This window comes from Rattus norvegicus, chromosome 13 (assembly GCF_036323735.1).
Source record: "Rattus norvegicus strain BN/NHsdMcwi chromosome 13, GRCr8, whole genome shotgun sequence".
NCBI classification, from domain to species: domain Eukaryota; kingdom Metazoa; phylum Chordata; class Mammalia; order Rodentia; family Muridae; genus Rattus; species Rattus norvegicus.
The window spans coordinates 89,558,541-89,582,420 of record NC_086031.1 but is presented as its reverse complement, the minus strand read 5'-3'; the positions used below and the strand labels follow the sequence as shown (position 1 = coordinate 89,582,420).

The following is a 23,880-nucleotide window of genomic DNA, read 5'->3' as shown; positions in this document are numbered from 1 at the left end:
TTGACCATTACATTTGAAAGAACTAGGGATGCTGGTTAAATTTATGATTTTTTAATTTCTTTTAAAATTAACATGGGGGGCTACAAATGCCTTGCCCTGCATGGAGGTTGGAGGACAACTTGTAAGAGATGGTTCTTTCCCCCCTCCATGTGGAGCCCAGGGATGGGACTCAGACTCTGTGGGTTGGCAGTCATTGCCTTTACCCACTGAGCCATCCCACCAGCTTCTTTATGAATTTTTAAAATGTAATCAATAACTATGTCACACAAAGAAAGAGATGTGAGAGGAGAGAGGGAGACCAATGCAAACAAAGGAAAGAATCTGTTGTTGTTTTGTTAGCTTTGTTTGCTTAAATAGAGACTGTCTCCTGATGTCTCTGAAACTGGTCTTATACTCACAGGCATACAGAACTGATTTTTTGTGCATAAGTATTTGTGTGTGTGTGTGTGTGTGTGTGTGTGTGTGTGTGTGTGCGTGCTGTATATGCAGAGTGCATACAGACTAGAGTGCTGGTCCGTGTGTGCCCTGGGTATGCACGTGGATGCTAGAGTGCTGTGCTGAGAGTTTTCCTCTATACCTCTATGTCATATTGTCTTGAGACAGGGTTTCTCACTGAAACAGAAAGGCTGTTCGATGTCAGCCATCTGGCCAGCAAGCTCCTGGGATCCTATCTCCACCCACAGTGCTGGTATTACAAGCACACTAAAGACAGAGCCCCCTTTTATGAGTAACTGGGGTCAGATCTGCATGTTTGAGCTTATGATTTTATCCATTGAACAGCTCTACAAAAGCTCCAGGGGAATTCTACTTCTTAAAAAATGGAGCAATGTCCTTATTTACAATTAAAATAATAATTCCCATATATATTTTTTAAACTCTCCAATCACTGAGGCTTAACCTACATGTCCAATAAACACAGACTGTTTTTGAATGTCAGAACAGATATAAGAAGCAATGACAGACTTTACTTCCTGGGAAGTCCTTTAAAATTACTCCTTTCTTTCTATGTAGAGACTGAAAAGAGTAAAGGTGAAGCTGGCAGTGAACAGACAGAAACACAGAAAGAAGTAAAAGACACACACACACACACACACACACACACACACACACACACACACACACATTACAGAGTACCTCTCATTTGAATGGAATCAATGGAGCTTAGAGCTAGGAAATGACCCTGTGGATATAACTAAAGTTTCTTTTCTCAAGAAATGTGGCAGCTTCAGAGCACAGGATGTGGTCCAAGTAACCACATTAAAGATTCCCCGTAAATGCATGAGGGCTCAAAGCAAAGTGAGCTCTAGGAGAAGAGAGAGAGCCTGGTTGTCTCTCAAGGTTTCTTGTGACTTCAGTGGTGCACTGTAGTAGAAGGTCTCATCCCTAATCTGACCTCAATTTTCCACACGTCATAGACCCCCAATTGTTCAGCAGCAGGATGAAGAGCCAGTGGAAAAATATGGAGGAAAGCTATGGATGTACGCTTGAGGGGTTGAGTCCAGTTCCCTGCCACCTGTGTGGTCACCTCACCCAGACAAATGGACAGGGAGAGCTTCGAAAAGACAGATTTCTGTTGAATATCCTAAGACAACAGCATCTCTAACTTCCATCCAGCTTCCAAAATAATTGAATCAAAATCTTTTAAACAAAACATGAGCACCACAGTTTATTTGAAAAATGCTAATTAACAGTACATAATAGATTTTGTTTGTTAAGATATTAGGACACTAAAGAATGAAGCTAAACCAGTTCCTCATCCTCATTGGCAGATTATATTAGTCACTGTTTAGTTTCTGGGTCATCGTTTAAGGAAGTAAATAGGTGAGCCTTTATTTGAGATTTGAGGAGGTAAGGTTGAATGATAGCAAGTTTTATTGCTTATAAAATAGTGTTGAGAAAACTCACGCATGAAGCAAATAGTAGAAAATAGGGAAAGACAGAGGAGGGAAGGAAGGCAGGAGGGGTGTGTGAGGAATGGAATACTGAATTTAACTAAAAGGATGGATAAAAGGGGCTGCAGTGATGGCTCAGTGGCTAAGAGCACTGGCTTCTCTACCAGAGGACCTGTGTTTGAGTTCCCACGCCCATACAGAGGTTCACAGCTGTCTCTAACTCTAGTTCTAGTTCCACAGAACCTGATGCCCTCCTCTGACAGCTGGTATGCACGAAGTGCACAGACACACATACAGACAAAGTACCCATTCCCATAAAATACAATTAAGAATAAAATATTTAAATTTGTCTACCAAAAGAACCAAAAGTATCTTAGTTGTTTTCTAAGTAAAACGAAGTAAGTCAGTATAAACAAGTGGTGGCAAGCTAAGTATGGTAGCACACACACTTAATCCTAGCTCTTCAGAGGCAGAGGCAGGCAGATCTCTGTGAGTCTGAGGTCAGCCTGGTATTCATAGAGAGTTTAAGACCAGGCTGGGTGACCTTTCTCAAAAACTGATCAAATGAAAGACAATAAATGTGAAGTCATTAAAGTCGAGAAGATAACAATCCATAGAAATATTTTGTTGTAAAAATCTATAATATTAAAATTTTTGGAAATAAAATAAAACAGTTATAGAAAGATAATAGAAGCTCTGGGCTTTAACACATCTCTCCCAGGCCAGACTAGCAAAACCCAAAGGAGGGAAAATTCCATCACTCTTTGAGAAAAGAGTTTTATGTATGAAAATGTGGCAATATTGTAAAATTCAAACTGCTGTTTACCACAGAGTAGGAATATAGTCAAACAAGCATCTGTCTCTGTCTCTGTCTCTGTCTCTGTCTCTCTGTCTCTGTCTCTCTGTCTCTCTCTCTCTTTCTCTGTCCACTCATAGGACAGGCTACAGTGGCTATAGAAAACCAGCTGTATCTATATAAAACAACACAGTAAATTTCAATTGTTATGTTTAATATAGAAAAGCAAATTGTAATGCATGTACCACTGGTGCATATTATCTGTTATGTGCATGTTCACACATAATCTATAAATAATATGCTAGATATCTTATTTATTGCTAATTAACCTTCTCCATAGAAGCCTAGGGGGAAAATGGACTTCTTGCATCTGTAACGAGTGTACATTTTTATCTCTAGCATACAAATGGGTGTTAAACCTAATGGGAAAAAGTCACATTCCCTAATATAAAAATCAGCCGAATCATCACTAGAAGAACCACCAAACAAGAGAAGCAGGCAAACAAATGGAACCTCGAAAGGTCAATAAATCATGATGCTTCCACTCAGCAGATAGATGTTGAAGATGTTGAATATCTCCTCTGTGGCAGGTTTTTCTAAGCATGAGGGCCTATCAATAATTATGACAGTGACAGGGTAGGGAGCACTTTCCAAAATCCACAGAAGCAACATGAATTAAATATGTGCTTCAAACCTTCATCAAGTCCAGAGAGTAGCTCAACTGGCCCAGTTGTGTCAGGTAAGAAAGAAAGCAAATAACTCAGTTAAATGATGAGCAAGTGCCTGCACAAATATTTCTGAGAGAGACAAGAAACTGACCAGCAGGCCTATCTATGGAGAGGGGCTTAACATCATTAATCATAGGCAAATGCAGCTATGCAATGGGAAGGAATAAGATCTGGAAAGATTTCTATTGTATAGCATGTAACAATAGTTACTGTGTACATTTGAAGGTCACTGCTGGACGGAAGCAGATTTGAGGTATTCTAATCTGACAGGATGTGTGAGGGGCAGTGAGAATGAGAATGAGGAGGTGATGGGGATGAACAATGAGTATGTCTTAGCAATTTCACATCGTAAATGTATATCAAAGCATCAAGCTGTTCAGCACAAATACACAGGATTAAGTAAGAACGAGGTTGGCAAGAGAGTGGCTCAGCAGATAAAGCTGCATGCTGTCCCACCTACAATGTGAGTTCAGTCCCCAGAACCTATGTGGTAGAAAGAGACTTGTCACATACAAGTTGTGCTTTGACCATCACACACACACACACGTACACACACTTACACACACACACATACACACACATACACACACACAATGACATGTGTGACTGCAAGCACATACACACATACAATAAATGTAATGAAAATTAGTATTAAGTAAGTCTGGTGAAACACACGTGTGTTTAAAGTTATCTACTCCTTTTTGCCTATTGTTTTGAATAAAATTCAGATTATGCAGTGGGTTAAATAAAGATGCGTGACCTTGGAAATTCGTTCTACCTTTTCTTCCTTCTCTTTCTCTCCTATTTTACATCTCCAGAAAGATGAGAACCGTGGTTCTTAAACTCCGTAATGCTGCAATCCTTGAATACAGTGCCTCATGTCATGGTGACCCCCCAACCATAACCATTATTTCATGCTATTTTATAAGCTTAATTTGTGCTACTGCTGTGAATTGTAATATTAATGTCTGATATGAAGGATATTTGATATGTGACCTGCAAAGGAATCACACCCACAGGTTGAGAACTATTGGATTAGAGGCTGTTTCTATATGGTTACCAGGGTCAGAGAGGAAGATATTCTAGAGAAAGTCCCATATACTCCTTTTATGCACAAACTGGGGTCATGAAGATGACTTAAACTTTAAACTAGTCTTGGTGTCTTGCTTGGAGTTTGTAACTGGAATAGAATGTGTCAATAACTTGCTACTCCCTGTGCTACCCAAGCTTAAGAAGGAAGGCTATAGGAACTATCTGATTCTTTTTTAATTCAAGAATAGGAGAAGACTTAGCCCACAAAATAAACATTCAAAGATCCTTCTAGAAGAAACAGAGCTGCCCTTGACATTTACATTATTTGGCTTATGTGTTGCACATTTTCCAAGTATGTATTTGGCCTTTGCATTTCTAGTTGTTGTGAAGTAAACATTCTTGTTTTCATCTTTAGCTAGAGGGGTCATAACAATTGATATTCCTGCCACCTGTGGGGTATGACTGAATACTTTTGTCACAGACATCAGTGTTTGTACAAGAGACTGCTTCACCTTGTAGAGAATTCCAGAAGGAAGAGAAACAATCTCCTTTGGCATTCCCTTTCTACTATGGCCTCACTCAGGAAACTGCTTCAGCAACTTGCGCTTCCCAACCCATATGGTCAAGATGGATTTGGATCAAATCCGATTCTTTGCTTTTCTGCTACCACTTGAATGGCAGAGCCTTTTGTCAACTGCTTGTTGATTTTATGTCACGACATCATCAAGATTGTCTCACAGGATTTTCAAGGAAGTTACTTCAGAACAGTATATTGCATTGTGAGGGCTGGGATATTGCTCAGTGGTAGAACACTTTCCTGGCACACACAAAGCCTGTGTTTTAATTCCCAGGAACACGTACGCATGCGCGTGCGCGCGCGCGCGCGCGCACACACACACACACACACACACACACACACACACACGTATGCATACTTGAGTTATATGTTATACTTTTTCCATGTACAAATTTAGCTTTTGCATTTCTAGTTCTCATGAACTCCACGTTATTGTCAACTATTCTTAGCTAATAAGCTCATGGTGATTGATAGCAGCTGTTTTTCCTTATCTCAAACCAAGGCAAATACAGCTCAATGTGAAGATCATATTCAGAAGACATCTCCACAGGGGTAGCCTTATGAAAAGGAATATTCAATGAGTCTCACCCAGTGATCTCATTCAACATGTAGACCGATAGAATTAATTAGTCTCGGGTTTCATGGAATCCACATTTCACATTTAATGAAAAGATAAGACAGAAGATACTCTGGGAATTAGGACTCTACCTACAGACCTGTTGTGTTGACATGCTCATGAGAGCTATCAGGATTTGCACTGTTGCCACCCTAGCCTCTCCTACCCTTCTCACAGTTCTATAACCCTGCTGCCATGGCCAACTTGCATGGTGGCCAAGCGGACCAAGGAAAATACCAGAGATAGGAAGCACACTTTACATAAGTGGCTCTGCTCTCCTAGCACAGAGCAACTGACCAACAAGTGACTCTTGTGAAATTAAGCAAGAAAGATGCTAAGATCCCTTGAGTTTACATGATACATCCTTGCAGTTGAAAACACTACCTAGAAAGAATTCAAAATGGCCAAGTCGGATACATTTTCACACAATTACCATTTACAAAATGATTTTTTATCTATCTAGATTTTAAAGTGATTTAATGTCTTTGAAAAATTTTACTTTTCCTTATTATTTGTTGATAGTAAGATTTTGGCAACCATTTAATACCAATAAATGATTACCATCTCTTAACATTCTTCCTGTTTGTGACTTTACAATGCCAGTATTTAAATATTAAACCTTGTGCTTTTATCATTATTTATTTCTGTCTGAAAGGGCTAACAATAGAAGATTAAGCTTGAGAATCAGCGACAAGTATCTTGACACTTAGTGCAATTTCTATATTTAGCATTTCAGTGTGAATGAGCAGCCAAGAAATGATGGTGTTTTTCCTTTCAGCTGTTTACCTCTGCAAGAGAACAATGCAAAACAAGGCAAGGCTAGAGCTAGCAGACTACGAAGCCGTAAGTACTAAGGATGCTCATTCAGTAGTCTAAAGTGAGCAGGAATCAGGCCTTTGGCCATGTCTGAGTTCTCTATTCCTTTCAGCCTTGATGAATAACAAGGGCCAGGCTTCCTTGGATCCGATAGCCTAGTGATTTAGCAAACCCCTCTTTGTCTGACTCCTCCTTCTCCAGACATTAAGGAGAGTAGAATTTTAAACATACACACTCAATGTATAAGGAGAAGCACATATCATTATTTTAAACTAACTTGACTGTAAAGGTTTCAGATAAATACTGTATTGATAACATGCAAACCCTGAGGATTGAAATCCTTCTTCTACACTGGGGACCAATTTAGCACAACCATCAGATTGATCATCGCCATGAGACGAGACAGACTAGTTTAATTTATTCAAGCAATTGCTGTGTCGTGATAACAAATTTGGAGGATCGTGCAGTAGCAGATTACTGAGATTACTGGGTTACCTAGAACTGAGAGCTATTTTCAAGACCTGAACAAACCAGTTGGATCAGCGGTGGGAAGACATTGCTTTCTTGTCTCTCTATAAAGTGGGCACAGAAAGATCCAGGGAATTTGTCTTCAGTACTTTTCTCGAACAAACTAACAGTCAGTGCTTATATTGTGTTTCCTGTAACAAAAGTGATGTTGGTCAGTGCCTTGGGCTGTAGCTTGCCCAGCATGCAAAAGGTTCTATTTTCTATCCCTAACACTGTATGAACTGGGCATGTTCGCAGCTATCAATGATGCCCTCACTGGAAAGGCAGGGATGAGAGGATGGGAAGCTCAAGATCATCTCAGCTACACAGTGAATTAGAGGTTAGCCAGGGCCCATGAGGCCCACGATTAGTTGAGTTCAGAGAGCACAGCTGATTCAGATTCAGAGTATATTGTGAAACTTTGGAAACTCTGAAAGGAACATTAGAATGCCCTCGGCTGTTCCATGTTTTTCAGGAGAGCCTGGCCAGGCTGCAGAGGGCATTTGCCCGGAAGTGGGAGTTCATTTTTATGCAAGCAGAAGCACAAGCTAAGTGAGTCCTTGTGGGTCTTTGGGAAGCTTTGTTCAAATGTGGCCTTCTGTACAGAGGCGGTACAGGTAACCCTTCTAACTCTCCATTGTTACCATCTTGACAGAGTGGACAAGAAGAGGGACAAAATCGAAAGGAAGATCCTCGATAGTCAGGAGAGAGCATTCTGGGATGTCCACAGGCCTGTGGTAAGTAAGCTCGTAGGTGTGTTTCCATGAACTCATGTCTCAGGTTTAGAAAACAAGAGTGCCCTAGAAAAGACCCCGCTCCCTTTATAGTATGTCCTGGTGTCTGGGGGATGTGTTAAGGAAAGATTGCTACCTCTATGTAAGATGAGACTTAATGCCATGTGTATTTATAAAAAGGATGCTTTTCCCTTGTGCGGCTAGCCAGCTCTCTCTGGATATCTGCACTGCCTGATTCTGCCATTAACACTTAAAAGGGAAAAAAAAAACAACACTGCAAACATAACATCTTTTGTCTGCGTATGTCTCATTCTTTGGCATTGGAGACAAAGTTAGAATTAAGATGTTATTGTTTGCTTTCTTCTTAGAATTTATTAATGCCTAATGCATCTTTTGAAAGTTAGAATGTCATCACATTTAAATCAGTTCATACTTGGCTTTTGTCTTTACATTTGCTTATTTATTTTCTGTATGAGGGATGGGGCATGTGAGGAGGTCAAAGAACAACTCATGGGAGTCCTTTCGCTTTTTGTGGACTCCTGGGATTGACTCATATATCAAGCTTGTGGTAAAGGTCTTTATACTTTGAGCTGTCTTACCAGCCTACCAACTCATTCTTTTAATGATACAACTTTGAGTCTATGTAAGAACTTAGCTCTTCTCTCTGTCAAACTATGTGCCTCAGTGTAACAAATACTGAATGTCCTTAATACCAGAAAACTTTATGGAAGATATTTAGCATGATTATAAGTCTCCAAAAGATAGTATATCTACTGCTCATGGTACCACAGCATATAATTCTAGTACTCTGGAGGTTGAGGAAGATTGAGTTCAAGGCCTGCTTAGGATACGTAAGCTGGCTTCTAAAGAAAAACAAACAAACAAACAAAGAGCTTTAGGCATGGTTCAGTGCTTATGAGCCTGTACTACTCGTTTAAAGAGAACCTGAGTTCAATTACTCACGGTGGGTGATTCACAGATGCCTACAGTTCTCATTCTCAGGCATCCAACATCCTCTTCTGGCCTCTGGTCTCTGCAGAAACTATGTCTCGTGTGTGTGTGTGTGTGTGTGTGTGTGTGTGTGTGTGTGTGTGTGTGCATGTGTTTGTGTGTAGTATATATGTTTGCATGTCTAACCTCATTTTTGTTTTAAAAATATCTTTCTCTTCTATTGATTTCTTTTAATACAGACAGGACAACAGAGAGTACTTATATTGGTGTTAATAGAATAAATAATAGGTTCACAGCAAGAGAAAGAAATCGTGGCAAATGACTTATAGATGCCTCAAAGATTTCCTCTCAACTACCTTCTGAGTCAGACCAAAATAGAAGAAATCCAGGGACCTATTTCATATACGAATTTCAAATCAGATACCCATGCAGTTGTCAAGTTTTACTCTGAATTTGTTGTCATTTGAATTCTCCAGAGAAAAGAATTGTGTTCCCTGGCTTTTCTATTCAAAATAAAATAGATATTTGGAGTTTCATTACCTGTGGTGAAGAAGGAATTGTGAGATCGTGCTTGAAAACTCCATGAGGATACAAAGCAGAATTTCTCTTTCCTTAAAGCAGCCTCAGGAAGCTGGAGATGCCTTGTGGATTTAGCTGTCTTCCATTACTGAGTCCACATTTCCACAGAGCAGATAAGGGAGCAGGGAGTCATGGTTTCAAAGGATTCATTCCATCACGATGAAGAAGACAGGGGACAAAAGCTTGAGTCACTTAGTGGTGGGCCAGGAAACATACGCAGAAAAGAAGTGACCAGGAATAATACTCCATGAAGGTCCTTCTCCTGGTCACCGACTTCTCCTCCTATGGTTTCCACAACTTCCCAAAACAGCACCCCTGCTGGAAACAAAGTAAAATCCTGAGCCTGCAGAGGCTGTTTCTTTTAATTAGCCTCTGCATAATGGAACATAATCTCATATTTATTACGCTTCTCTGACTTGCCTTCTCTATGCCATCCTGAGGCCATCAGTTCCATCCCTCAACAGAGACAAATCTTTGGTGTATGTTTACTAAAGAAAGTGAGACTTGGATTGTGTTCGTGCTTCGGAGAGTGGTAGTCACCTAAATCAACTCTTCTCAATTATTTACTGTCCCCATGTTTCAGGTCTATACATAATTGCAGGCATGTCCAATTTTTAGACATGCCAATACAATAATGTTATCATCTACAAAGTTTATGGATGAGGACCATGTTATCAAGTTACAAATTATGGGATGCTTTAAGTGCACTTTTGATTTTGTTGTTGCTGGGTATGATTTAGTGTTTAGGCAGACTCGTAGCCATCCATATCTGGTGGCTGCCTGAGAGGTGATTAAGTGCTAGCATTTAAAGTTTTTTTTCAACTTATGTTTATTAGGTTTATACATGTTGTAGCATAAATCAGTATTTTGATTTTACAGTTGAATAGCATTATACCTCGGGGATGTGGTACATCTTATCTATCCACCCATCAGCTGACAAATATTTTTTCATTTTGATCATCGTGCATTGCAACATTTGTGTGCAAGCACCGTGTTAGGCTCTGATTTGATTTTGTACATGGGACCCAACCTTGCTCATTCTCTACGTCCTTGTGAAAGAAAGAAAAGTAGTTTTCTGCCCCCAAATAAATACTTTTATTGGTTGAGTTTCCTGTTTTATGATTGTTTTTCCTGGTATATGAACACACTTTATTTCTAAGGGATCCTGTAGAGATACTTGGAAAAAACACATGTTTTAGTTGAAGAAAGGTAAATTAATAAAGCAAACCAAAGTAAGCTATATCCAAATGCTAGAAAGTAGTTGTTTATGGACTCTCAGGTTAAGATTTATCTATTATTTATCATTTATTATTTTTCAGTGCTGAGAATCAAACCTAGAGCTTTGTCCACTCTGGGTGCTAGGCTAGCACGCTACCAATGAATTTATTACCCTCAGGTCTTTTGCTTTTAGACTTCTGATCTGATACAGTTGAAATGGCTGTTTTTGACTCTCAGACTTCAAATTCTTGGATGCTTACTACTGCGGTTCGTTCTTTCTTTCTTTCTTTCTTTCTTTCTTTCTTTCTTTTTTAAACTTAATTACTTGTTTAAGTTTTGCTTAATCACTTTTCATCCCATTCACTGCCCACCCTCCAGTTCACTTCCTCCCACGTTCCCACGGCCTTTTCCCTTGAGTGGGTGGGGCCGCCTTGGGTACTTACCCCCAACCGTAAGCCTCTAGGCACATCCTCTTCCACTGACACTAGACAAGGCAGTCCAGCTAGAAGAACATATCCTGTGTTTAGGCAACAGTTTTTGGGATAACCCCTCACTTTAGTTGTTTGGGACCCACAAGAAGACAAAGATGCACATCTGCTACATACATGTGCGGGGAGGCCTAGGTCCAGCATTTTTATATTCTTTGGTTGGTGGTTTCGTCCCTGACTCTGAAAGTCCCAAGGGTCCAGGTTAGTTGTTGGTCTTCCTGAAAAGTTCCTATCTCCATTGGGTTCCCACAAACCTTCCTCTTATTCTTCCTTAAGGGTCCCCAAGCTCCTTCCACTCTTCAGATGTGGGTATCTGCATCTGTCTGAGCAGCTGCTGGGTGGAGCTTCTCAGAGGACAGCCATGCTAGACTCCTGTCTGCAAGCATAACAGAGTATCATTAATAGAGTCAAGGACTGATTCTTGCTCTTGAGATGAATCTCAAGTCGGGCTGGTTAATGGTTGTCCATTCTCGTACTCTCTGCTCCATTTCTCATTCATTCCTATATTTCTTGTAGATACTATAAATTTTGGGTCAAAAATGTTGTGGGTGGAGTGTTGTTTCTATGACTACACCGGGGTTCCTGCCTGGCTGCAGAAGATGGCCTTCTAAAGTTCCATATCCCCAGTGCTGAGAGTCACAACTATAGTTGACCCCATTGATACTTGAGCTCCTCCCTTATACCAGGTCTCTGTCTTGTCCTGGAAATTCCCCCTACATTCCCACCTCCCCAACCTTCTCAGTTACAGATATTCATTCATTCTCATGACTATCTGACCATTTCTCCTTTCCCTGCTCACACCTGCTCTGGAACCCCCCACATTCCTCTTCCCATCCCCTTCCCCAGATTCCTCCCTCCATCTGCCTCTTATGACTATTTTATTCTCCCTTCTAAGTGAAATTCACATATTCTCACTTGTGCCTTTCTTCTTGTTTAGCTTCCTTGAGTCTATGGAATGTAGCATGGGTATTCTGTATTTTAGGGCTAATATCCACTTAACAGTGAGTACATACCATGCATGTCCTTTTGAGACTGGGTTACCTCAGTTAGGATGATATTCTCAAGTTCCATCCATTTGCCTGCCAAACTCATGATGTCTTTGTTTTTCATAGCTGAATAGTATTCCATTATGTAAATGTACCACATTTTCTTTATCCATACTTCAGTTGAGGGATGTCTGGGGGTTTTTGTTGTTTGCTTTTGTTTTTGTTTTTGTTTTTTAGTTTCTGGCTATTACAAATAAAGCTGCTATGAAAAGAGTCGAGCAAGTGTGTTTGTGGCATGATGGAGCATCTTTTGAGTATATGACCAGGAGTCGTATAGCTGGGTCTTGGGGTAGAATTATTCCCAGATTTCTGAGAAACCACCAAATTGATTTCCAAAAGGGTTGTTGTACAAGTTTGCACTTTCACCAGCAATGGAAGAGTGTTTCCCTTGTGCCACATCCTCACCAGAATGTTCTATGTCTTAAGTTTTTGATCTTAGCCATTCTGACGGGTGTCAGATGGAGCCTCAGAGATGTTTTGATTTGTGTCCCCTGATGACTAAGGACTTCGAATAGTTCTTTAAGTGCTTCTCAACCATTAGAAGTTCCTCTGTTAAGACTCCTCTGGTTAGTTCTGTATCTACTTTTTAATTATGTTATTTAGATTGTTGGTGTCTAACTTCTTGATTTTTTTTTTATAAATTTTGGATATTAGCCCTCTATCAGATGTGGGGTTGGTGAAGTTTCCCAATCTGTAGGCTGTCCGTTTGTCTTATTGACAGTGTCATTTGCCTTACAAAAGCTTTTCAGTTTCATTGGCTCTCATCAATTGTTGATCGTAGAGCCTGAGCCAATGGTGTTCTGTCAGGAAACTGTCTCCTGCACCAATGCTCTGGGGGGGGGGGTATTTCCCACGTTCTCTTCTATGAGATTTAGCATATCCAGTTTTTGTTGAGGTCCTTGGTCCACTTGGACTTGAAGTTTATGAAAGATGATAACTGTGGCTCTATTTTCATTCTTCTAAATGGAGACATTCAGTTAACCCAGCACCATTTGTTGAAGATGATTTCTTTTTTTCCACTGTATGGATTTTGCTTCTTTATCAAAAACCAAGTATCCATAGTTGTGTGGGTTTGTTTCTGGATCTTCAATTTGATTCCATTGATCAACACATCTGCTTCTGTACCAGAATCATGCAGATTTTATCACTATTGCTCTGTGTTATAGCTTGAAGTCAGGGATGATGATTCCTCCCAAAGTTCCTTTATTGTTCAGGATTTTTTTGGCGATCCTGGGTTTTTTGTTTTTCCATATGAAGATTAGAATTGCTCTTTCTATGTCTCCAAAAAGTGTGCCGGCATTTTGATTAGGATGGCATTGAATCTGTAGGTTGCTTTTGGTAAGATGGCCATTTTCACTATAGTAATCCTACCTATCCATGAGCATGGGAGATCATTCCATTTTCTTATATCTTCCATTTCTATCTTCAGGGAGTTGAAGATCTTGTCATACAGATGCTTCACTTGCTTGGTTAGAGTTATTCTAAGATATTTTATATTGTTCATGGTTATTTATTATGAAGCGTGTTATTTCCCTAATTTCTTTCTCAGCTCATTTATCATTTGCATAATGGGGAGCTACTGATATGTTTGAGTTATTTTGTATCCAACCATTTTGCAGAAGGTGTTTATCAGCTGTGTAGTTGTCTGGTAGAATTTTGGGGGTCACTTAAGTATTTTATTATATCATCTCCAAACACTGATGCTTTGACTTCCTCCTTTTCCATTTGTATCCCCTTGATCTCCTTCAGTTGTCTTATTACTCCGGCTAAAACTGCAAGTACAGTATTGAACAGATGGGGGAGATTTAGCAGCCTTGTCCCTGATTTTTGGAATTGCTTTAAATTTCTCTTCATTCAGTTTGATGTTGACTATTGGCTTGTTGTCTGTCACTCTGATTATATTTAGGTAGTGCCTTGTATCCTTGATCTCTCTAATACTTTTAACAAGAAGGGGTATGGAATTTGTCAAAGGTATTCTTCTGCATCTAATGAAGCTTTCTCATAGTCTGAGATGATCATGAAATGTTTTTCTTTTACAAATATGGGTGCCCTTGCATTTGGGGCATAGATGTTCAGAATTGAGATAACTTCTTGGTAAATTTTTCCGTGGTAAGGACAAAATGTCCTTCCCTGTTCCTTTTAAATAATTTTGGTTGAAAATGTAGTTTGCTAGATATTAGAATGACTACCCCAGCTTTCTTCTTGGATCTGTTTATCAGCCCTATAATATGAGATAATGTCTATCTTTATTGCTGAGGTGTGTTTCTTGTATGCATTAGAGTGATAGATCCTGTTTTCGCATCCATTCAGTTAGCCTGTGTTTTTGTTTTGTTTTTTGTTTGTTTGTTTGTTTTCAATTGGGGGATTTTTATTTCCTGGCTTTTTTTGATGTTATTAGGTGTGTGTGTGTGTGTGTGTGTGTGTGTGTGTGTGTGTGTGTGTGTGTGTGTTTTCCCTTGTTTTTCTTGGTATGGAATTACTTATCCTCCTTGGATCAGAGCTTTCCTTCTAGTATTTTTTTGTGGGGCTGGATTTGTGTATAGATATTGTTTGAATTTGGATTTGTCTTAAAATATCTTATTTTCTCTCTCTATGGTGATTGAGAGTTTTGCTGGGTATAGTAGTCTAGGTTGCATCTCTGGTTTTCTAGATATCTGTCCAGGCCCTTCTAGATTTTAGAGGCCCTTCTCTATTGAGAAGTTGGGTATAATTCTGATAGGTCTGCCTTTGTGTTTTACCTGACATTTTTCCCTTGATGTTTTAATGTTCTTTCTTTGTTCTATAGATTTTGTGTTTTGATTATTATATTATATGAGGATTTTCTTTTCTGGTCTAATCTAACTCCTATGCTTTGAGCTTTTTGTATGTTTATAGCCATTTCTTTCTTTAGATTGGGAAAATTTTCTTCTTTGATTTTGATGAAAATATTTTCTGAGCATTGGAACTGTGAATCTTCACCTTCTTCTATTCCTATTAACCATAGGTTAGGCCTTTTTAAGGTATCCTAGATTTCCTGGATGTTTTGTGTCCAGCAGTTTTTAGTTTGAAATTTTTCTTTGACTTTAATTTCTTCTATTATGTCTTTTATACCTGAGATTCTCTCTCCCAACTTCTGTATTCTGTTGGTGATACTTATATCTGTTCCTGTTCTCTTCCTTAGATTTTCCATCTCCAGGAAACCCTCAGTTTCTGTTTTCTTTATTGCTTCTATTTCCACTTTCAGGTCGTGCACAGTTTTATTTATTTTCTTCACCTCTTTGATTGTATTTTCCTATATATCTTTAAGGGACTTGTTTGTTCCTCTTTTAAAGACCTCTATCTGCTTGATTGTATGTTCCTGTATTTCTTTAAAGAATTTATTCGTTTCCTATTTAAAGACCTCTACCACCATTAGAAGATTGGATTTAAGGTCATTTTCTTGTTCTTTGGTTGTGATAAGATAGGCAGGGCTTGCTGTAGTAGGATAGCTATGCTCTGAAGGTTTCCTATTGCCCTGGCTTTTGTTGATTGTATTTTTTTCTAGGTCCTTTATCCATCTGGATGGCTTTGGCCACTGGATGTTCCTATTATAAAAAGTATTTGGAGGGGGGTTTTCACCTCCATGATCCTGGTGTGGCAGACCTCTCATGGGTATCCTTGGGCTGTATAGTTCAGGATCTGCAGGTCTGTATGGTTCAGAAGCCACAGATCTGAGGAAGGTGAGTACAGAGGCTATGGGAGGATGGAGATCTGCCTGAGCTAGCAGGCTGCTCAGCGCATATTGGGTGCCCCAGAAAACTGAGCAAGCAGGGAAGATGGTTAGAAGAAGGGAAGCTAGCCTCTATGTTTCAGGAGGTGGAGATCTGACGAAGGTGAACAAAAAGGTGTGGGGAAAATAGAGGTCCAGAGGGGATAGGTAGCAGACTTCTCAGTGTAGCTTGACTTGCTCAGAGGACTGAGTGAGCAGGGAAGATGGGTTCAGGAAGGGAAGCTTACCTGTATGGTTTAGGCTATGCAGTTCTGATGAAGTTGTGTGGAGAGGTGGTGTGAGAATGCATTTAAAGTTTTTAAACATTTTTGAATGGTCCCAAACTTCTGTAATTGTAAGCTTTGTCTGACAGCCCTGCTTGTCACTTGGAAGGTATTTTAGCTATTTAGATTTCTGAGTCCTTACTGAGTTATTACTAGAAAGATGATGAAAGCAGGGTCCCTGGCATCAAAGATAACCACTTGAACCAGTGCAAAACTGTTTCTCTATTCACTGTCTGCAGCAGTAACTGGGCAAGGAAGATAGTTTTCTTTTCTTTGTTGTTGTTTGCTTGTTTAGATTTATTTATATTTATTTAATGTGCATGATCTGCCTGCATGTATATTTGGGTAGTGTACACATGTTTGACTATCATCCAAGGTGACTATTAACGGGGTGTCAGATACCCTGTAACTGGTGTTACAGATGGGTACTAGGAATCATAACCTAAGTTTTCTGGAAGAGCAGCTTCTGATCATAACTGCTCAGTCACCTCTACAGACCCTAAAAGGGCTTTCTAACATAATCTTCCCTCTAAATAAAATGTCACAGAGAATAGAAAGGTGTTCTGGAATGAATGAACAAATTGATGGAGCTAGACTGGACAGGAGGAAAAGGAGAAGAAGGGAGAGAGCTGTCTTAGATAGTATTCTGGTTGGGGTTTCTAAAATACACAAGAAAGCTATGGTCCTTGGTTATACTCTAACAGATGGAGAGACACTGGTAAATCATTGAAGTGTAGGTGCTACACCTGCATAAATATTATGGGGTATTTGTGTTTGCTTTCCTGAGCTACCCTCTGAATCACTTTATGGTGGAAACATGACAGTTTTTGCTGTCCACATGCCAAATGAAATGCAAGCTGCCCCTACATGTCTAATTTCATTAATTGTTCACTCCATCAAGGCATTTTATAAATGAGGCACTTACATGTCTAAAGGCATGTCTTCAGCCAAGGGATGTCTAACATATACATCATCTGTCTCCAAAGTATTCCAGTTATTCTGCTTGTGGAAGGGGCACTGTGGCCACTGAAGTATCTATTTGGCATCAAGCCTGGGACACAGAGTTCTGTTTCAACATACTAACTTGGCTTTGTTTGCAACAGACAAGACACTCAATTGTAGGGATGGGCACAGCATTTTAACCCTTCTCAGAAGTTTATGTTGTGGGATGGATATGGGTTTTCATAATTACAAAAAGAATTAAAAGAAGGGCCTTCAAAGCAGCGAATAAATAACACAATGGGACTCATTTTGACTTCTATCATCTGGAATCTTGCTCTCTCCTTATGCATCTCTCCTTTTGAAAGGATGAACACACAGAGCTAGGATGACCTTTCAAATAAGCCAGGTTGTCCTTAAACCCACAGAGATCCATCCATCTTCTTCTGCTATAGACTGCTGGAATTAAAAGTATATGCCACCTTGCCCACCCTAATTATAGCCTTTTGAAAAGCTAACTGAAAACCATGGCATAGGTTATAAATGTAGTTCTCTCTGGACAGTGCTTGCCTGGCAAACCATTGGTTGTATCCCAGGACTGAAACGCCATTCCTGGCAGTACAGGTCTGCAATCTCAAGATTAGGGAAGTGGAGAACCAAACACACAATGTCATCCACTATTACACAGTGATTCCTGGCTACATGAGATTCTGTTTCAAAAATAAAAATTTTAAAAAAAGGAAGATCAAACAAGAAGGATGATAAAAATAAACATCTATGATCCAATCACTAAATCACTAGGTCTTCAAAAGCATAGAGATAATATGTATTACCATTACATTAAATGGCCCTACACTCATTACTTCACAGCAGCAAGACACAATAAATATACTAAATAAAATCAATAATACTATGATAATAATAAATATAATATTTTAAATAAAAATAACTTTTAATTATAAGTTATTCAATTGTATTTTCTGGAATGAGTAACATGTATAAGTATCTAAAGTGTCTTTATTTTTAAGAACTAAGATTTGAGTTAGCTTAAAATGTTGTTTGTTAATATTTTAACTAAAATATACCCCTAGCATCAATCCGTAGAAAGCTGTTTTGTCCCCAGCAGCGGGAATTTGCTGCGTTAGTTGTGCCTGCCTGATCTTGTTTTGATCAGGTTGCATTTGCTTAATCAAGAATACAGTGAGCAGCCAGCCACTGCAGCAGCTCGGCATCTCCACAGGCTTAAAGCAGCTTAATGGGAAGTAATGATATAGCACGTGAATTAAAAGCTAGAGACACAGGAAAGACATCTAATATGACTTAAATATGAGTTTTAAAACTATGGTGTCATCTCTAAGTCAGATTAGAGAACATAATCTGCCTCTTACACTTAGTATCTGTATGAAATAGAGTTAGCTTATCTAAGTATGTCAGTGTTTATTCTGGAAAAAGCAAATCGAGGTCTAATCGAGGAGATGAACTCTTCACTTGCCAAGGATACCAGACAATTCCTAGAAACAGCTCGAGAGCACAGTGGAAGCATTAGATTTGATTGTTTTAGATTCAAGATAATGTGCAATTTGGCTCCCCCCCCCCGTATAGTTAATAATACATGGAGCTTTATTTTATTTTATGTTATTTATCTACTTATTTATTTATTTATTTATTTATTTATTTATTTATTTGGCAGTGCTGGGCTTAAACCCAGGATCTTGCCATGCAAGGCATGATTCTTATTACTAGGCTATATTCCAAGGCCATCCAGGCAACAATGTGTTGAAAATCACTATTCATAAGTTAGTATATAGTACACACACACACACACACACACACACACACACACACACACACCACACACAGCTCCAAGTACACACACACACACACACAGCTCCAAGTACACACACATACACACACACACGCACACGCACACACACACACACACACACACACACACACACACACACACACACACACACACAGCTCCAAGCCCAGCCAGGATCTTGATGCTGTGATTTGGGTTTATTATTTTTCTTCAAGATGGATTCCATATGACCAGTGTGGAAGCTACTGAGGAATAAAACTCCCCCAGTACTCAGAGCTCTAGGAAGTGAGAAGAATGTATTAGCAATGCCTGGTCAGGAATGCAGTGGAAGAAAGCATTCACTGGCTCCTGGATACACTTAGCCATTTTGAGAGTTCCTAGATGGGCCTAGTAGTTAACTAGTCTATAGTTGATTGCCTGCTTGATAGTCAGCAAAGACTCTGTAAGCAAGAGTGCTAAGAAGCAGAAATATATGTCAGTTGAACAGTCAAAATGAAAACATGCATTGAGTACTTCCTGAATTCAAGTCATACAAATTCTAGCTACCAAGCAGTGATGAAAGTCTATTGCCTAACATTTTGCAGGTCTAATGCTTGTTAAGTCACGTGTGCTTTTCATGCTGGCTTCATAGACATTCTGCATGGAACTTATTTTAAAAACTCCATCAGACTAAATTCACCACTTGTACGACCAAGTTAGTGGAAATTTTGAGTTTGAGTAATTAAGAAAAATGATGAAAATGCACAATTGGCAAAGGGCTGCGCCAAGGGCTGGACAGTGAATTCACTTTGGATCTGACTGGGTATGAGACTGTGGCAATTAGGTATAAAGACCAGAGACCTTGTCAGTAATTGTAGCAGTGGGGCCTGAGTTGGAAGCCTGTTTGGTGGGCACAATTGATTTTGAAACTCATTACAATAAAAGTGTGAAATTTTGGGAAGGATAAGAAAGCCTGAAGGTAGGTGAGAAATGTTTTCCATTTGGAAGGTCACAGATTTTTCTCCCATTTTCCTAAAACCCCAGAAACTCCAAACGGAAGTATTCAAATTCCTCTATGTCATTTTTCTTCATATTGACTTAGGGTTTAGATACGCTTATCTGTACTTATTATTGGAATCGGTATCCACAGTTTTACTATAAAATATGGCAGTACTGGATTTTGGACAGCAGTCAGTCAGTGATGAGCTCAGAACTTGGGAAGCTGAGGCAGGAGGATGTCTGTGCTACCTAGTAAGGCTCTGACTAAAACCTCTCTTCCAAAATTGAGGATAACGAGTTTGGAAAGGAAAGAGGAAACAAAGAGGAGGAAGAAGAGAAAGGGAGGGAGGGTGGGGAAAGGGAATAAAGGAAGGAAGGAAAAGAATAACCTTAAAGAGAATTTATTTTATTTCCTAATATAGAGAAGATGGGGAAGGAGAAAGCAACATTTTCTCATGAGCTAAATGCTCAGATCATGCATTGCAGAAAAATTCTCACTTCTCCTCCCACCCCTCCCACAGTGCGAGCATTCCGCATGGTATCTCATCTTCATTTCTGCTTTCCCTCTCTCTCAAATACTAAAACTGGGAGAGAACAAGTGCCACCGTGACTGTTTTTAAAAGGACACTGTTCTGTATGTGCAACTGTAGCAAAAAAAGGTTTGGCTCAATTATCAACTCCCTCCTTTAGAGAAATTCTGCTAAAAACTTCTAAGTCTCACCATTTGACATATAGACAATAACCGCTTCCTAGGACACTGAGAGCATAAATATTTGATATTTACGTTTGATATTTACTTGGCACAGTCACTGTGCTGTAAGTAGAAGCTAATGTTGTCTTAGCTATAATTCTTTTAGGTCTTTCAGTGTGTGTGTGTATGTGTGTGTGTGTGTGTGTGTGTGTGTGTGTGTGTGTGTGAGAGAGAGAGAGAGAGAGAGAGAGAGAGAGAGAGAGAGAGAGAGAGATGCATGTATGCATGCACGTCTATGTGTGCCAGGATGCTCTCCCATGCAGCTAGAGGTCAGCACTGGATGCCTTCCTGTATTGCCCTCTGCCTTGTATATTTTGAGAAAGGTTTTCCTGGGGCAACTTCCTATTTGGTTTTTTTTTTTTTTTTTTTTTGGATAAAGTAAATATCCAATGAGCCTCTAGGATCTGCCTGTTTCTACCCCTAACACTGGATTATAGACATGTGCCCCCCCCCCCAGCTTTCATGTGAGTGCAGTGACCCAAACTTGGGTCCTAAAAGTTGGGCTGCAAGTGCTTTCCCCACTGTGATGACCAGTGTTGACTTTCAGCTTGACAGGATATGAAATCACCTAGGGAACGTGCCTCTAGGCCCTCCTGCGAGGAGAAGTCATTTAGATAAGGTTCATTCCTGGAAATGCCTGTGAGGGACTGTCTTGATTAACTGAGTGGATGGAGGCAGAGCTAGTGAAAATGTGAGAGGCACCACTTCACAAGACCTGAGCAGTACGTCACTTCCCTGTTCCTGAATGCCGAGGCCACACGTGACCAGTGCCTTTCAGTTCTTTCTGCACAGACTTCCTCACCATGAAGAGCTACATCCCCTGACTGCAGGATAAGATAAATGTCTCATTCTTTAAATTGCTTTTATTGAGGCTTTTATCTCAGCAACAAGAAAATTTACCAAGATACACACTGAGCCATCCCCCCAGTCAATATTAATGCCTCTTAGAAAAGATGAGAAAATAGGGGGTTGAGTGGTATAGAAAAGTTCTCAAATGTAAAAGTTCTCAGACAGTGACTTCAGGGAAGGGCTTTGGAAATCAAAAGAGCTGGGATCAACATTTGGAGCTTGAGTAAGTATGTCATCTACTGCTACATAAAAAAAAAAAAAAAAAAAAAAAACCCGAAATGCAGTAGCATGTAAGGGCAAACATGACTTAGTTGTTACTTTATGCAGCTTCTGGGAATCTCCAGGATTTCAGAAGTGGTTTTTTAGATTGTTCTGGTTCAAGACCTCTCAGGACCCTTCCTTCTAGTCACCTGAAGTGACATAGTCACCAGAAATAATAGTCTTGAATTAATGGTTGCAGGAAAATGATCACAGAGGCCTCTTCATATACGAAGGTCCCAGATACTCCATATCTTCCCCAAATAACCCCATGTGTGACACATCACTTGACTAAAGCTAATCTCAGAGATAGAAAGGTAAAATGTCTTCCTTGGTCTCTTGAGTAATGCAAGTGCAATGTGGGTGCCAGCAGGATGAAGCCATTAAGGACCAGAACTGCTCCCAGAATGTTTTGGATAATTTTGATAACTTTTTAATTTCTTTTTCTTTTCTTTTTCATCATTTGCTCTGCTGGGTGCTAACCCAGGGCATAGCATACATTAGGCAAGTATTATACCACTGAACTACACCCCAAGAAATGATGTAGGAATTCAGTAGGAAAGAAAATTCTACTTTTCTGTGAACAGAAACTTTTTCCACTACTCCTTATCTATGCAAATGCTGATAGTGGGATCTTCCGCCTTCCTCACCAGGAGGGGGAGTCTGTGGAGGTGGAGGTGGGAGTTGTGAGCTTGTCACAGCTGTGCGTGGTGAGTTCTCTGCCAATCCTCAGAAGGATGTGGAGGAGTTTTTCTCTTGCCACTGCCCACTTTAATGCTGAGACAGTTATGTCTTCTAGGTGTTACTCGGGATGACTTCAGAGCAGAGCTAGCCGTTCCTCTCATAAAGTGGGGAAAAACCAAACTCACAAAAAAACCACTCACAAGGGGACCACAAGGGCATTCAATATAAATGATCTTCACTTGGGCCATTGAGATGATGAACACCGGGTGGTGACTGTCCCTTAAAGGACAGACTGCCTCACTGGTCCTTTTTCAGGCCCTGACCCCTGTAGGCACACTCATGGGGCATGTGTACTGAGGGAATTTAAAAAGCACACACAGTGACTAGTAAGATGACTCAGTGGGTAAAGTCTGTGCTACAGAGCCTGATGACCTGAGCTCAATATTCTTACAAAGGGCTTACATAGCAAAATGAGGGAACTGATTCTTCCACATTGTCCTCTGACCTCCACTCTTTCGCCAGGGCATACACATGCCCCTATACAAATAAATAAATAAATAAATAAATAAATAAATAAATAAATAAATAAATATAGCAAAAAAGCACATATCTATACTTGTAGCATGCTCTCATTTTTTAGCCAACCCAGATTTTAGTGGCCAGTTAAGAGTCAACAAGCTCTCCTAAAAGTGGTGGATTTCTGACACAAATCAGCTGGTCAGAACATTTCCTAGTCCATTGCATGCCATTCAACTGAACCAGGCGTAAGATGTGTGCATGTGTCCTGAGTTTTCTCTTTGCAAAAATCCATAAGACCAACTGTGCATCCAGGTGCCCAGCCTTGTCTATAACGTACATTGGACCCTGTCAGCAGTCTTTAGCAATAAGAGCTTTATATATCAGTTATGTCATCCATTCTTTGCTGTGACCATGTTGGGTGACAGTTGTCCTTCATTCTAACAAGAGAAAACAAGACTCATGGGCTGACTGTTGTAGAGTTAAGAGCAAACCTTAACCCTAAGTAAAACCCTTGACCTTTGCTCCCCAATGCACGCAACCTCTATTGAAGTGCTTCCGTCTCTCACCAGGCTGCCTCTGTGCACATCTAGCTTTATGTGGTATAAGTGCAATGGATAGAAGTCATTAGTTGAGGTTTGTATCCCTTACATGGTCCCTGTATCTTGGAAGTCAAATTTCTCCCTGATGGAGGGCCATACCTACTAACCGCCATGTCTCTGAGAGGCTGAAAATACCACCAGCCATTCTAGGCTATTGGGACCTAGTCTGTAATGTGACATGTGCCATTGACTGGCATAAATATTTCCTGAAAACTTCCACGACCACTCCTGGACTTGAATTGGCAAACACAATACTCCATAGATCTCAAGTTTCTTTTATTCCTATGTGTTAGGTACAATTTAGACACACAGCTTCAAGTGATGGTTCGAAACTTACTGACACAACATTGGTGTCTCCATACAATTTGCTCTGCAGCTTTCTCATTATAATCTCTGCTTTGTCCGTTTTGCAGTATCCGTGGGAGACAGAAATGATGAGATGTTCTATCCTTAATGGCCAAATTGCCCCAGAGGGCTTTTCTATCCATGA

General features: G+C 39.9%; 1 protein-coding gene across 9 annotated transcripts in view; it reads left to right on the top strand.

Annotated features, from left to right (window-relative positions):
• The window catches only part of Rgs7 (regulator of G-protein signaling 7), a 429,591-nt gene that overhangs the window by 358,662 nt on the left and 47,049 nt on the right, over positions 1–23,880 (top strand). For all 9 annotated transcript variants that reach the window (NM_019343.2, XM_063272561.1, XM_039091031.2 and 6 more), the window contains 3 exons: positions 6,420–6,484; positions 7,440–7,516; positions 7,620–7,701. In NM_019343.2, coding sequence (NP_062216.1) covers positions 6,420–6,484; positions 7,440–7,516; positions 7,620–7,701 — 224 coding nt within the window. The remainder of the gene's footprint in view (positions 1–6,419; positions 6,485–7,439; positions 7,517–7,619; positions 7,702–23,880) is intronic.